The following is a 14,057-nucleotide window of genomic DNA, read 5'->3' as shown; positions in this document are numbered from 1 at the left end:
AACTTTTTTTCTTTTGTATTGCCAATATAAAAGACAATTCGAATCAGTCTTCAATTCTTCACATGGGAGTATTTCTACATTTCAATTAGGCATACACAAGCAGAATATATATATTGTGATTGATCCTTCATCGCCAAACAAAATTTCCTCTAGTCTTGTGGACCTATCCACATCCCATCTTAGCACCAACTTATCCAAATGCCGAAGATCATGGTGCGAGTGTCATCGCAAAATTTGACTGTCCTCCACGAAACCAGTTAGCATTGAGCGTAAGCCTTTTTCGTGCTAAAGCCAGCGTGTACATAATTTGACTGCTGCTGCATGCGGGCTTATTTTGTCGATCAAACAAAAATGTCCCAAACTTCTCTCCGATATGATCAGTCAGACACATCCAAATTTAGGAGTCTCCTCCGTTGATCCATGAAACGACGACGGTACGCGAGAAGACGGTTGGTACTTGAACTTCTAGGGGCACTACTGGGTTGAGCGAGAGAGAGAGTGGGGCTTGGCTGGCCTTTTGGAAGGTATAGCCGCCACCACTGGTCCACGCTGCTGATGGCAAAGAAGCTGTGTATCATTGGCCGTTTTCGAGTAAAGATGCTCGTTCGAAGTTTGACACGTTTTATTCTGTTAATGTGGTGTTTATTGTTGGCATCATCGCAGATCACAGATCAGAACTATGTTTCTTGTCCCGGAGGAGGAATTTGCATTCCGAGCTATTTGTGTGAGAATGGAACGATCAATACCAACGGGGATGGGTTGATCGATTTACGGTTTGGTGGTGAAGATCAGTGTCCGTTGGATTTGGTGTGCTGTCGCGATACTAACGCCGAGGAAGGAACAGGGGAGTGCAATGCAACGTGTGTTGAATTTTATCAATGTTTTGACGACGTTCACGATAGTTTGATGGAAAAAGAAAACTTATATTGCCCGAATGATAAAGTTTGTTGCAGAAATGTTCGACAAATTACTCCAATCCAAAAATGCATGGGGCAATGTGTTCCTTCCAGTCAGTGCTACAATTGGAATGATAAAGATCGAATTGATTTAAGATTCGTTGATGGAGATTGCAACGATGAGAATTTGGTGTGCTGCATGGAACCGGAAATTACAATTCCTCAGCTGGGATCTGCTGAATTATGTAATGGTAGGTGTGTACCACCCCAACAATGCTCAAATGTGACGATGGATGCCACAAATTCTGACATGATTGATTTGAGGCAAATCGGCAGGGCTTGTCCAGAGGATCTAATTTGTTGCAGTGACGAAGTAAAACCAAAACCTACATGCCAAGGAATGTGTACACCTGCTTCTGAGTGCCTTATTGTCAGTTCTACGCCATTTGGAAAAGATGCAATAGACTTGAGGGATACTAGTAACGGATGTGACAGAGCTGGTTTGGTATGTTGTAAAGAACTAATCAATCCTACGCCTTCTTCCCAGTCTGTATGTGACGGCTCATGCGTTCCTGTATCACAGTGTGGCATCACTAACGCCGGTGGTAATGAAGACATCGATTTGAGGATATCTGATAGCGCTTGCCCATATGAATCGATTTGCTGTAAAACAGAACCAAAACTAATTCAAGCATCATGTACATGTGTTCCTTTTCATCAGTGTTTGGACGACATGACGAATAGCACGCACGTGGATTTGAGATTAAACACAGAACAATGTTCTTCACAACAAATTTGTTGCCAGAAAATCAAACCAATCCTGCAAGAACTATCTATTCCACAACCTGCTGAATGTAGAGGAGCGTGCGTTCCGTTCCATCAGTGTCAAAATGAAACCTTCAATACCGATGGTTCTGGTATTATAATTCCTCGCAGCTATAATGGTTGTACTGACGATTTAGTATGCTGCGATGATTTGTCCAAAACTTCTGAAATTGTTGATCAGCAGATATGCGAAGGTAGATGTGTTCCTTCCGACGAATGCCCTGGTGGAACAAATAACATATTTGGTTTAGGATTGATCAACTTAAGAAGACGATCCCATAATATTTGCCAGGGAAACTTAGTTTGTTGCGTTGAAAGCCTCCCAACTACAGAAAACAACGTTCAAACTATAAACAATTGTAAAGGCAAATGCGTACCATCTGCCGATTGTAACACATTTATCAAAGATTCAATAGATGTGAGGATTTATGGTGATTGTCCCAGAGATTTGGTGTGTTGTGCAGCAACTGACCCATCACCAGAATCCGCACTCGTAACCACAATCAAACCTGATAGAATCAAATGTAACGGATTTTGCGTTTCTTTGGAGCAATGTGGTGATCCCGCTTTTGAAATGATGAATCATATCATTGACCTACGATTTGGATCCGGTGAAAATGATTGCACCATCGGAACGGTGTGTTGTACTAACCCGATTCGAAAGTCCCCAGAAGAAGAACAATGGTTGCACTGGATTCAGGATATGAATAACATGGTTGATCATCAAGATACCAAAACCATTGACAAATGTTATCTTGATATTGATCTACGTACTAATAGAATCCGACACGATGAAGTTCCCTGGTTGACGACCATTTGGAGAAGGAAGGAGTATCTTCAAAATTGGGAAACGGAGTATATATGTGCTGGGGCTCTAATTAGATCTGATGTTGTACTACTTCCTGCTGATTGTATTCATGGCGACACAAGTGACAGGCTGTTAGTAAGAATAGGAAATTATGATTTGACGTCAACGAACGGTTATCAGGTAAGCAATTATAGAGCCATTTTTTATTGAATATTTTTGAATTCCGAATAACATTTTTTACACTTATGTTTTTATAAAACTCACTTTTGGAGCCTCACGATGGATATAATATGCCCTGTGAGCCCCTTAGGCAGCTTTAGTTTCAAAACTTTTGTCCATAACTTATACAGAACACGGTGATCTAAATTCTAAATGGCTGAAAATTCGAATTAGGATAATTTATTAAAAATGAGGTATTGTTCAACAAACATTTTGCAATGGGGCACGTTCGGTGTAGTACTAGATTTACAGTAAAGAGCTGAATTTTTGTATGGTGAGAAGATCAATTATCCGTGTCTGCAATGAAATGGTACAAAAAGCGAGGGTATTATGATTCCTTGCCTAATTTAGTGCTGTTTGAGCAAAACTTTGGATAACTATGTTGTTTATGTTGTAAGAAATGGAGAAAACAACACTGTTGCCCAAAGTTTTGCTCAAACAGCATCAAATAACGCAAGGAATCATAATACCCTCGCTTTTTGCACCATTTCATTGCAGAAACGGATAATTGACCTTCTCACCATACAAATATTCAGCTCATTTCTACAAATCTAGTACTTCACCGATCTGTCCTATTGTCTTTAACCTTCATCCAGTCAACAAACATTATTCACCCACCGAAAAGTACAAAAATCACAACTTGTTTGTTTTTAGACAGATTTTATTTTTGACGGAGCTACAAGTGTGCCGTTTTCAGCAAAGCTGTTTATCAAACTAAGAACTATATGAAAACGGTGACCTGGATCCGAGATTCGTCCACAAGATGGCGCCACTGTCGTAAATGTTCAAACCTCTATATCTCACAATCGTGATGAGATAGAATGTTGCCGTCTACCGCAAAGTTGTTCAGCAAGCTAAGAACTATCTGGCAATTGAGACTATAGTTCGTGTTTCATTCGCTAGGTAGCGCCTAGTGTCAAAGAAGTTCAAACATGTATACATCGAAACACTAATGAACAAGACCTGAACAGCAGGTATAGAAATATCTGGCTACGATGACTTTAGCTCGAGATTCGTTCGCTAGGCGGTGTTAGTGTCAAAAATATTGAAAACCCTAACTTAGACTCCAGATGATACCGTCTTCGGCAAAAATATTCAGCGAGCTAAGAACCAACTGACAGTTGAGTCTTTGGTTCGGTTGGCTGATTTTAGTTAACAACCCAACTGAATGTAATGAATTACCATTTTTACCGTATTCCATCTTTTTAAACAACATCGTGTCAGATAGCTTTTAGTTTTTTTTTATCTGGTATCTTTGGGATATAACTCAATCAAATGGTTGTTATGCTTTTGTTTTCCATGTAATTACTCCAGAAGTTCCACACAGAGATTAATCCACGAATTCATGTAGTGATTCTTCTAGGGATTTCTGCAGGAATTCCTCCAGTGATTTACTCGTGGATTTGCCTAGGAATCTATTTATGGCTTTACCCAGGAATTTAACGATGGATCGATAAATAGAAAGAAAATCGCGTTAAGTACTGTTCCTTTGAATTCCACTAAGAATTTGCATCCTTTGACAGATACGTATTTCGACCTCAACTGTAAGGTCGTCTTCAGTGCCTTGTACTTGACTCGACTCGACTCGACTCGATGGATCGATCCAAGATTTTGAACAGGGGTTCCTCAAGATATTCCGCGAGGGTTTTATTTGGGAGTAACTTCAAGCATTCCTCAAGGGGTTTTTAAGGGGCTCAGCCAGGACTTCCTCCCACAGAGTATTGTGTTGTTCTTGGCTGTGCGTGCATGCATCACTCCTGTAGGGGTGAGTATGGCAGCATAATCGATCGCGTTCGCTATTGTCTCGAGTGAATCAAAACAATAGATGCGCGGGTGCTTAGTGTTCAGTATTGTGTTGTTCTTTTCTGAGTTTTACAGAGAAGAACATTAATCAAGGCAATTAGATGATCGGCATTGAACCACAAAAACCCCACAACAATTGGTGAGATCTTTCCAATATTACTTATTCATAAATAATTCTACTTCAGTGTATTTACTTTATAACTGCATTTAAGTTGAAAATTCGCTATTTTCAACATCCTTTTATCTATTGGAAGATGCTTCAGTTCTGGGCTCTTTCTAAGTTGATGAAGGGATTTATAAATGCTTGCAAGGACTTGGCCAGTGTAGTGAGCGTAGGTTATGTATTAAAATTGATTATGATTTCCAATATAGAGAAGCTGTGGGTTCATGGGAGTAACAGATTTGTTTATTAAGTATGTTACTTTAAGCCATCTTACCTTTAGTAAGTTTAATGCCGTGAATGGAAAATGCATTTATATTTAAATCTACATCAATAAATTTGGCGTGCTATTCCGGTCAGTGTACAGCGCGCGAAATAACATCGCACAGCTTCCACAAAAAAGAAAAGCTTTTATTTTGTGCTTTTGAAGCAAAAGTTGGTCCGGGCCTGTCTTCGGATTGAATGCGTTCGTATTCGGGGAAAAGCGAAAGCGACCGCAATGATCAACGCGTGAAGTGAATGAGATGACATGAATGGAGAATGTGCGAGAAGGAGATAGGTAGAAGATAGTGTATAGGCTCGAGGCTTGTGTAGAGATAAAGCTGTGGCTGTCATTGAGAAGGATCAGTTTATTAACGATTTTTGTGGCGTATGGAAGTTGCATGTGCAGCTCGCGAACGGGAGTTTCGGATTGGTTCCGTGTTTCGCCGAATTTCACTGCCAAGCGTGCGGATACTACAGCCAGGTGTGTGGAGCTGAGTGAATCTATGACATTGTAGATAGTAGCGACATCAGCAATGTCAATGGAAATATTCAACTTTGCAACTCCATCCAAGATTTGTGCAAGTATTCATGCTATGCTATGCTATGCTATGCTATGCTATGCTCAGCCAGGATTTCCTCCCACATCACCAAATGTTAATCCAAGAATTCCTATAGAGATTACTTCAGGTATTCTTCCGGGATTTCTTCCAAGAATTTCAGCAGATATTCCTCCATAAATCACAGAGATTAATCAATGCCTGTACAATTTCCTCCTCAGGGATGCCACCAGATATTCCTCCTAGAAACTCACAAAGGATGTATCGAGGTATTCTCCTAGGCACTTGAACAGGGGTTCCTCAAAGGAGTTGCACTTATTTAGAAATTTCAGAATGTATTCTTCCAGAAGATAATCCAAAAATCCTTCTAAAGTTTTGTCAGGGGTTCTCTAGGGTTTTCCAGATCTTTCCGTGAATTTCTGTACGGATTCCAGCAGTAATTCCTCCAAACATTTTTTTGACTATCATCCAGGGATTTTTTCAAGGGTTAATCCAGAAATGTATCTAAGGAATTCTCCAAGTTCTTCGGAGAAAAATTTCACCAGATTCCTCGAGAGATTTCTCTCGAATTTCCACCCAGGTATTCCTCTAGGGATTTCTACATTGGTTTTCCTGGGAATTTCCCCATAAATTTCTCTGAGAGTTCCACGAAGAACTTATCCTGGAATTGCTCTAGTAGAGTGTATCTAGGGATTCTTCGGAAACTCCTCCGGGGCTCCTGGAGTATTCCAGGTATATATTTCCAGAGATAAGTCCACCAGGGATTCTCGAGTCATTGATCCCAATATCATATGTGCGACACACGATATGGAATGTTTGCGGCTTAAATCTCTTTAATAACTAAATATAAAGTTATCAGTAACGAATACGGTTCCGATAGTATGAGTCGATATATTTCTCTATCACATGTTGACATATTTTCATCGGTTAACTACGAATGATAAGCTAACAGATCTTATGAAATTTCTTGGTTTATCTTGATGTGGAATGGAATCGCTGAAGGCATGTGCAATTGCTGCATTTTTCTTGAGCGTGTTACGAACTTGAAAATGAAAGTCAAAACAATTGAGGTTTCCCGTGAAAAATTTGTTTATTGTTAGGAGACCGTGCATTTGAAGCGGATCTAATTATGCCCTTATCTCCCCTGCACTCCATAGAGTTTAGAAAGCCAGAGCATACCGTTTTGACGAACTTGAAACTATTTCCATTGATCAAAGGTTGATAAAACAAAACAAGAAAAACCGTTCCTATTTTATCAAGTTCATGATTTTGTAACCACTGTAGTCTTTGTACCGAAATTTTCGAATCCTCCCTCTAAGCAGAATACCCTCTTCGAATGAGTATAATCAGTTTCGTACCTTTTAATTCCGCCCTATTTTGCTTATCCTTTGGCAGATACGCGTATTTCGACTACCACTTGTAATGGTAGTTATACACTGCACTGGATAACTGACACTGAGGAAGATTACAAGTGGTCAAAATACGCGTATCTGTCAAAGGATATGCAAAATAGGGCGGAATTAAACGATACGAAACTGATTACACTCATTCGAATCACTATAGTGTTAACCTTTTTAGGCCCAGCTGATACATTTCGATTCAAGGCTTCAACTGTCTGATAAAACTTGGCTTGCTGAATAACTTAGCCGAAGACAACATCATTTTATCTCATCAATATTGTGAGATATTTTTCGACATTGGCATTACGTAGCGGGGGAATCTCGAACCAAAGTTGTTGTTGCCTGATAGTTCCGACATTAGGCGTCGCCTAGCAAATAAAATACAAAACACAAGCTCAAATGTTAGATAGTCCTTAGCTTGCTGAACAACTTTGCCAAAGACGGCATTGTTCTATCTCACCAGGATTTTGAGATATAGAGTTTTGAATATTTTTAACACTGACACCGATTAGCGGATGAATTTCGAACCAAGCTAACTGTTTTCATGTGTTCTTTGTTTGCTGACAATTTCGTGATATATTTGAGCTTTCAAATAATAGGCGCCACCTAATGGGCAAATCACGAACCATACACTCAATTGTCAAAAAGTTCTCGGCTTACTGAACAACTTTGCCGAAGACGGCATCATTCATCAGGATTCTGAGAAATCGATGTTTGAACATTTTTGACACTGGTGCCGCCCGAGCAGAAAATAATAGCAAGTGAATAACATATTTAGGTATTAATCTTAAATACAATCATACCTCGATATGCCCTTTATTTGGTAGACATAAGAGGCAATAACAAAAACGAATACCATGATTATGTATCAATAACACCTGGAAAATAACAAGTTTTGTTATTTCAATAATAAATGAATACCTAAAATTTTAAGTGCTGTATTTGTTATCCAAAAAGTATTGAATAACAAAGTAATAACATGTTTTGTTATTAAATCGTGCATTTGTTCGATAACACCGTGATACAATACCAAAATATGTTCTTCTGTTATTTCACTGCTAAATCAACAAATACCACACCAATACCAAACTCTGCTCACATACTTCCAATTGTTATCGCCGTTTTCAGATAGTTCTTGGCCTGCTGAATAATTTTGCCGTAGAAACTATTCTCCTATCTCATCGGGATCCTGAGGTACACGGTGAGAAAAATGTGTGGCCAATTTTGGTACCCTAAGATATTCCAAAATACCTCCGGAGCCATATGGGATAGGTTCCCCATGTACCCGGAATGCTAAGCTATGAAAGTTTTTCGGGAAGTTGGTGTAGATATTGTCTAAAAGTAGTCGTGCCCGAAAGGATCTTGAGTCAGGTGGAATGTTACTTTTCCTTGGCGCCTATTGACCCAACTATCTATCTTCGGAACCAAGCCCGTACAGAAGGGGAGGGGGGGTTGTTGTTTAAACCCCCTCCATTACCGACGCTTCATACACTAGTCGCCCATCCGCCTTTTGCCGAAATTGGGAAAAACCCCTCCCTTGGCGCCACTTCTGTGCACGGGCATGCTCGAAACGCAATCGAGTGGGCTGCAGTGAATTCCATTCGATCGATACACCGTAGACCTCCAGCTTAATATCATCAGTGAAGCCGGCGATGGCCACGCCCCCGGGAGTTTTAGCCTCAACACCTTGTCATATAGTATAACATTTCATGACATTGGCCAATTCCTTACATTCAGGGCCACTACCGCACAGTATTGAGTCACCTCGCCTTATGGGTAGTACGGAGATCGCAAGAAATTTTTTGGCCTATCTCGATGCGTGGAAAATTCAGGCAAGGAATCGCTCAAGAAATAATAAAGCGTCGCTTTATTCCGGATCCTAGTACGGAGCCTAAACGAGATGTCAAATCAAATGGGGCTTGCTGTGTTAAATCTCTTGCCCATTTCGGTCACGGAAAAAAATGCACTGAACGAAAATTACTTGGGCGATTCCGTTTGAAGTCCATACCTCGCATTAAGCGGAAACGCTATCGCGGCAGTATTTGTACCCGTTTGTACTGTTTACTCGAAAGTCTCTATTGTAAAGATCAATCAATCAATCAATCTGTTTACTCGAGAGACCATCTACACCTTCAGAGTTCGTCAGCATTCCATTGAAGATCTTCTCGAGCACCTTCCCAACAGTGTCAATTTAGCAAATCGGTCCATATACCGATAGGTCTTCGAGAAGCTTCCTCGCCTTCAGCAATAGACCGGGCTCTGCCACTTTCAAACCTCTGGGAAAACTCTTGGTTCCAAACATTTCTGCATAGCAGATATGAACATCCCAGGAGCCTGGGGCCTTACCAACGCTAAGGGATTTTGCAATCCTCGCAAGTTCTTCATCAGTGACTATCCCGTCATCACCAGCACAAGTCCGCTGTGAACCTACAAAAGGAGGCCAAAGATTCGGATCATGACGCGGGAAGAGCACCTCGATTATCCTCTCCAGCATTTCTGGAGACTTGTCGGACCCTGACTAAGTGATTACATGGCAAAGCAGTTGCTAAGCTGAATTACAGTGGTTCAGGTAGGTACAATTGTGTTACCTACATTGTATCTTGTCAGCTGAGACTCTCTTGAAAGTCGGGACTTTGCTCCCCGTAGGGTGTTTGTTGTTCGCGGATTATCCGAAACTTAGGAGGGTTCATGCAGATATGTGCTAGATGGCCCTCATTTCGACATCGTCTACACAGATAAAAATAATGACATTTACACGTCATGTAAACTTAATTTTGGTAATGTAAACTTAGTGTTATGATGGTTTACATGATATATCATGAAAATTTACGTTATATGTCATGTTAAAACTCAGAGTCATGCTGAATTACATGACATTTAATGGAAGTTTACATGATATTTCATGAATTTTACATGATATGTCATGTAAACTTCTGTGATATCCCACGCTCCAATTATGTGACATCTTGCTCCAAGGATGGGAAAAAATCATTAAAATATTGCGTATCCCTCACTCACATCCATGCACAATCTGATGCGAGTGTGCTTCTCCCCCAGCCAAGCAGAATCTTTCCACTTTCATTGCCCATTCTTTCTAATCGCCGAGCACCGGGCGACGCAAGCAACGGCGGCCGAATGAATCGCTACCGAATCTGAGTGCCGAAGGCAAACGAACCAATATTGAACGAATGTTTGCGTTCTGAGTCGGGTGCGAGAGCATTCGTTTTGGAACGTTCATTTAGCGTTCAGTGGAAGCATTCAGTACTGGGAATTGAATCAGTGAGTGCGTTTTGATTCAATCAGCTGAATGCCACTCGGTAGTTGAGAGAGCGAACGTTCTTTTCGTATACACCGATGCAAGCTGATTCAATTCGCTCTCTATTTGTTTCTCTCCTGATTCGCTTCGTTGGCGTCGGTGGCGAGCCGTTCGTGCTGCGTTCGTTCTTAGTGCGCCGTGCTCTCACTCAGTATTTGGTTGTTGGCGTTCTTTTTGCTAGTTTGCATCGCCGGCATTCGGGTGAGCGAATGAGTTTTCCCATGCTTGTCTTGCTCTTGTTGGGGCTTTTGCAGTCCCATAACTTGTGCCCTGGCTCAAGACATTTGAACCACAGACAAACAGACGTAACACTCTGATAATTCACATCGTACACCGATTTAACGGTCTTTTTCAAAATTTGATAGTTGGCCAACTGCCCAACCATGGCGCTCGCATCGTTTTTGTTTGAGTTTGACGTTTGCTCACTACCGCCACCTAGTTGGTGGTCGGTCAAACATAGGCCTTTTAGCATTGGGCGAATATGTTTTCGTGACTATGATTAGAATCGAAAAATGTTCAAAGTGTTACGTCTGTTTGTCTGTGTTTGAACGGTGGCTCATGTATTCGTATCGGACATATACAGACAGTCCTCATAAATCTTCCTTATTTTAAAGGACATGCTGGCAGGGGCCTACATCGTCGAAACCAAAACATGACGCTGAAAGCGAGCGCCCATCAGCATCGGACGGACGCCGACGACGGGAACATTCAAAACAACATGCATGCGCTTCGCTTCATCCGCCCTTCTTGTCACTTTCTTCGACGCAACGACGGGTGGCGGCTCATTTTCACACCGACGGGGATTCAATTGAAATTTTCAAATTGTCTAAAATGTATGTTTGCTCAATATTTTTATGGGTAATAAACTATTTTAGTAAAATATGCATAGCATTCATTAACATTACACAGATTTGACGGTTGTTACACTCATTAATTGAGTTATAACAGAGAAATTCATTCGATGTCGAACCAGCGTGCGTAAGCTTGTGAGTGCGAAACAAAGTGGCATCGGCGACGATGCAGCAGCGTCGGTTCATCTGTGACGATGACAGTCGGGCCGAGCGACGACGACGGCGCCTTGTTTCCATTGACGATTGAAAACATTGTTTACAAACTTCGCCTGAAAATTTCAATTGAAATTGAAAATGTAGGGCCCTGCATGCTGGCATCTGCCACAGGTAGCTGAACGAAGGCCACCTGTGTCCCTATGAACAATGCTGCCAAAATAGTATTAGCACCCCCTATTGAAGGTGTGGAAGTTTTGGCGATTTAATTGAACTTTTGGTGGTTGAATTGTGTTGTCCTAAGAAGGGTTAATTGAATAAGGTAAAACTATTGCGCATTTCCCACCCCACTGGGCTCCTACTGCAGTAAGCTTAAGTGCGGCATCGTGGATAAAACTGCGATTCATGTCGGTGTCTTCTGCGCACTTTTATTCATCATCTTAAAATGAATAAGTGCGCAGAAGACACCGACACTATTCGATGCGAAATCTCAGATTTATTCACGGTCCCGCATTTATGCTAACTGTTTTATTCATGATTCCGCACTTATAAAAAAAAAAAAAAAGACAATTACACCGTCTTCGACCTTGCGGCCACTACAGACTGAACAATACTAACATTTTGACAACGGACAACACATATAACACCCAGTGGCCCAGTGGAGAATTTTTCGTCCGACGAAAAGTTTTCCCCGACTGGAGCGGGAATCGAACCCACACTCCGAGGCTTACGAGACACCTAAACGACTGACGCCGCTAACCGCTCGGCCACGAAGCCCATGCTTATTGCGAAAGGGATGCAGTGGGATGGGAAATGCGCAATATGTTATTTTAAGGACAAAGTAAAAAGGATGCAAAAGGTTGAAAAATGTTATTCCTGGCAACATCGAAAAAAATAAAATATCTTATTTTATGTCCTTTCATTTGACTTAAATTTTCAGGAACATCATGTAGCTAAGAAAGTGATTCATCCGGATTTCAACAAAGCATTCAACACAGATAACATTGCTTTACTATTCCTACGTGAACGAAGTGGAACGAATCACCCCATGGCATGCATATTTGATCCAAATGAGGCATTTAATGACCGTGACTGCCTTGCCGTTGGATGGAATTATCTTCACTTCTTGGGCACGGGCACTTCATCGATCGAGCCAAATAAACAACACATATCCATCCTTCGATCACCAAACTGTCCTTTACGCACACTCTGCACTGCTGGAAGGGACCCGTCCAACCAAAGCTGTAACAGGATGCATGGCGCAACGGTAATATGCCCCGATCGAATGGGCCAGCAGAACTGGAAGATTGTCGGCATGGTACCAAAGAATAACGAACGCTGTGACGTAAACGGTATTCCCGAAACACTGGTTTCGCTACCACAGGTGGCACCTTGGATCCGAGAGCAACTTTCACCCAGCTTTGTGCAGAAACCAGTTGACCTTGGACCATCAAGAAAATACTTGCCGGCTTTGTGATGCCGGTGGGAGGTTCGAAGCAAAGGTCGATGAACATGGATGGGTCTGGCCTTCTGCGTTGTTTCATTGAAAGGATGTTTTTCGAACGCATTACAATTGAAGACTGTATACATTGTCGAAACTTATGGAAAGAAGAGAAAAATCTGGAATTTCAAACAAATCTGTTTTGCAGTTTAGTACAGTGAGCTTCAAAATATTATCTTTTTTTGTGTAAAGTGCCCGGAAAATTGTAAATGTAATATATCTGGGAAAAAAACAGAGCTATGTATGTCTTACTAGCAATGAATATTAAATAGGCCAAATTAAATTTCATCTAACCAATCATCGCAAAACAGTAAACATGAGGTGCAAGAGCGTATGGCTGAAAGCCTTTTTATTAAAGAAAAAAAAGAAAATATCATAATAATGTACATAAAAACATATAAAACGAAAATACTCACGTTCAAATTTAGTCTGGATAACACAATTCACTAAGCATTGTTGATGCATAGTAAAGTCTTTTCATTTACATGTACAGTTCTATTAATTATATGTTCGTTAGTGTATCTTATTAAAAACTGGTTGCATCATGAATGCGCAATGAACCACGCCAAAACTTAGTTCTTTATAGATCGAATTCCGTATGTTTTATGTTATAAAAGCCCACTATATGTTATAACAGAAAACCGTTAACTCAATTACTTCTCCGAAAGCCATTACACCGACATCATTAACTTATTTGAATGCAAAACTGTTCAGTCATCACTTTTTGTATTATTCCACGTTACGGCTGGCGCTCTACATCTTTAGTCACGCTAAATACTCGCTAGAGCTCGTTCCATTGCTGAATTGTTTTCCACCATATCTTTCCGGCTTTGGCGTTCTCCTGGAATGCAAAGACCTCATGGTTCATTCTTCTCCGATAAATACGCACCGTCCCACTGCACACCGCCAAAGATCATCCTTAGCACTCGTCTCTCTATTCTTTCCAAGTGCCTACAAGTCCTCCTCTACCATTATGGTCCAGGTCTTTTGAGTCATTGGCCGTACAGGACCATCGATGTTATAAGCGTTTTGTACATGGTGCATTTGGTGCAGGGATGATTTGTTTTTACTGCAGTTTCTGCTGGAGTTCAACATTCTCCGATGAAGTGTCTTCGTATTTCTAGACCAACATTTGAAAAGGGCGTAACAGCCATTTCGAATTTCTGCTTCTCCCGTCCCTCCTAGGCTTACCCCCCATTATTCATGAAATCTTTTACCAGTAACAGATAGATCTGACTCCCCTCTATCTGTTAACGGGAAAAGTTTGCATAAAAATATTTAAATACGCCCAGGAGGGACGGAAC

The 14,057-nt window shown here is 41.0% G+C and overlaps 1 protein-coding gene across 1 annotated transcript; it reads left to right on the top strand.

Annotated features, from left to right (window-relative positions):
* The first annotated feature begins 323 nt into the window (after nucleotides 1–323).
* On the top strand, nucleotides 324–13,839 carry LOC115257757 (uncharacterized). Its single transcript, XM_029857695.2, has 2 exons — nucleotides 324–2,709; nucleotides 12,193–13,839. The coding sequence occupies exons 1-2, from the start codon at nucleotides 556–558 to the stop codon at nucleotides 12,727–12,729; spliced, it is 2,691 nt and encodes an 896-aa protein (XP_029713555.2). The 5' UTR covers nucleotides 324–555; the 3' UTR covers nucleotides 12,730–13,839.
* Nucleotides 13,840–14,057: the final 218 nt, after the last annotated feature.

Source organism: Aedes albopictus, chromosome 3 (genome assembly GCF_035046485.1).
Source record: "Aedes albopictus strain Foshan chromosome 3, AalbF5, whole genome shotgun sequence".
Lineage (NCBI taxonomy): Eukaryota > Metazoa > Arthropoda > Insecta > Diptera > Culicidae > Aedes > Aedes albopictus.
The sequence above is the reverse complement of the archived record's forward strand: the minus strand, read 5'-3'. Positions and strand labels throughout refer to the sequence as shown.

Coding starts and splice junctions, on each gene's coding strand:
- LOC115257757 (XM_029857695.2), top strand. CDS start 556: ATGGCAAAGAAGCTGTGTATCATTGGCCGTTTTCGAGTAAAGATGCTC. Junction 2,710..12,192: donor CGTCAACGAACGGTTATCAG/GTAAGCAATTAT, acceptor TTAAATTTTCAG/GAACATCATGTAGCTAAGAA.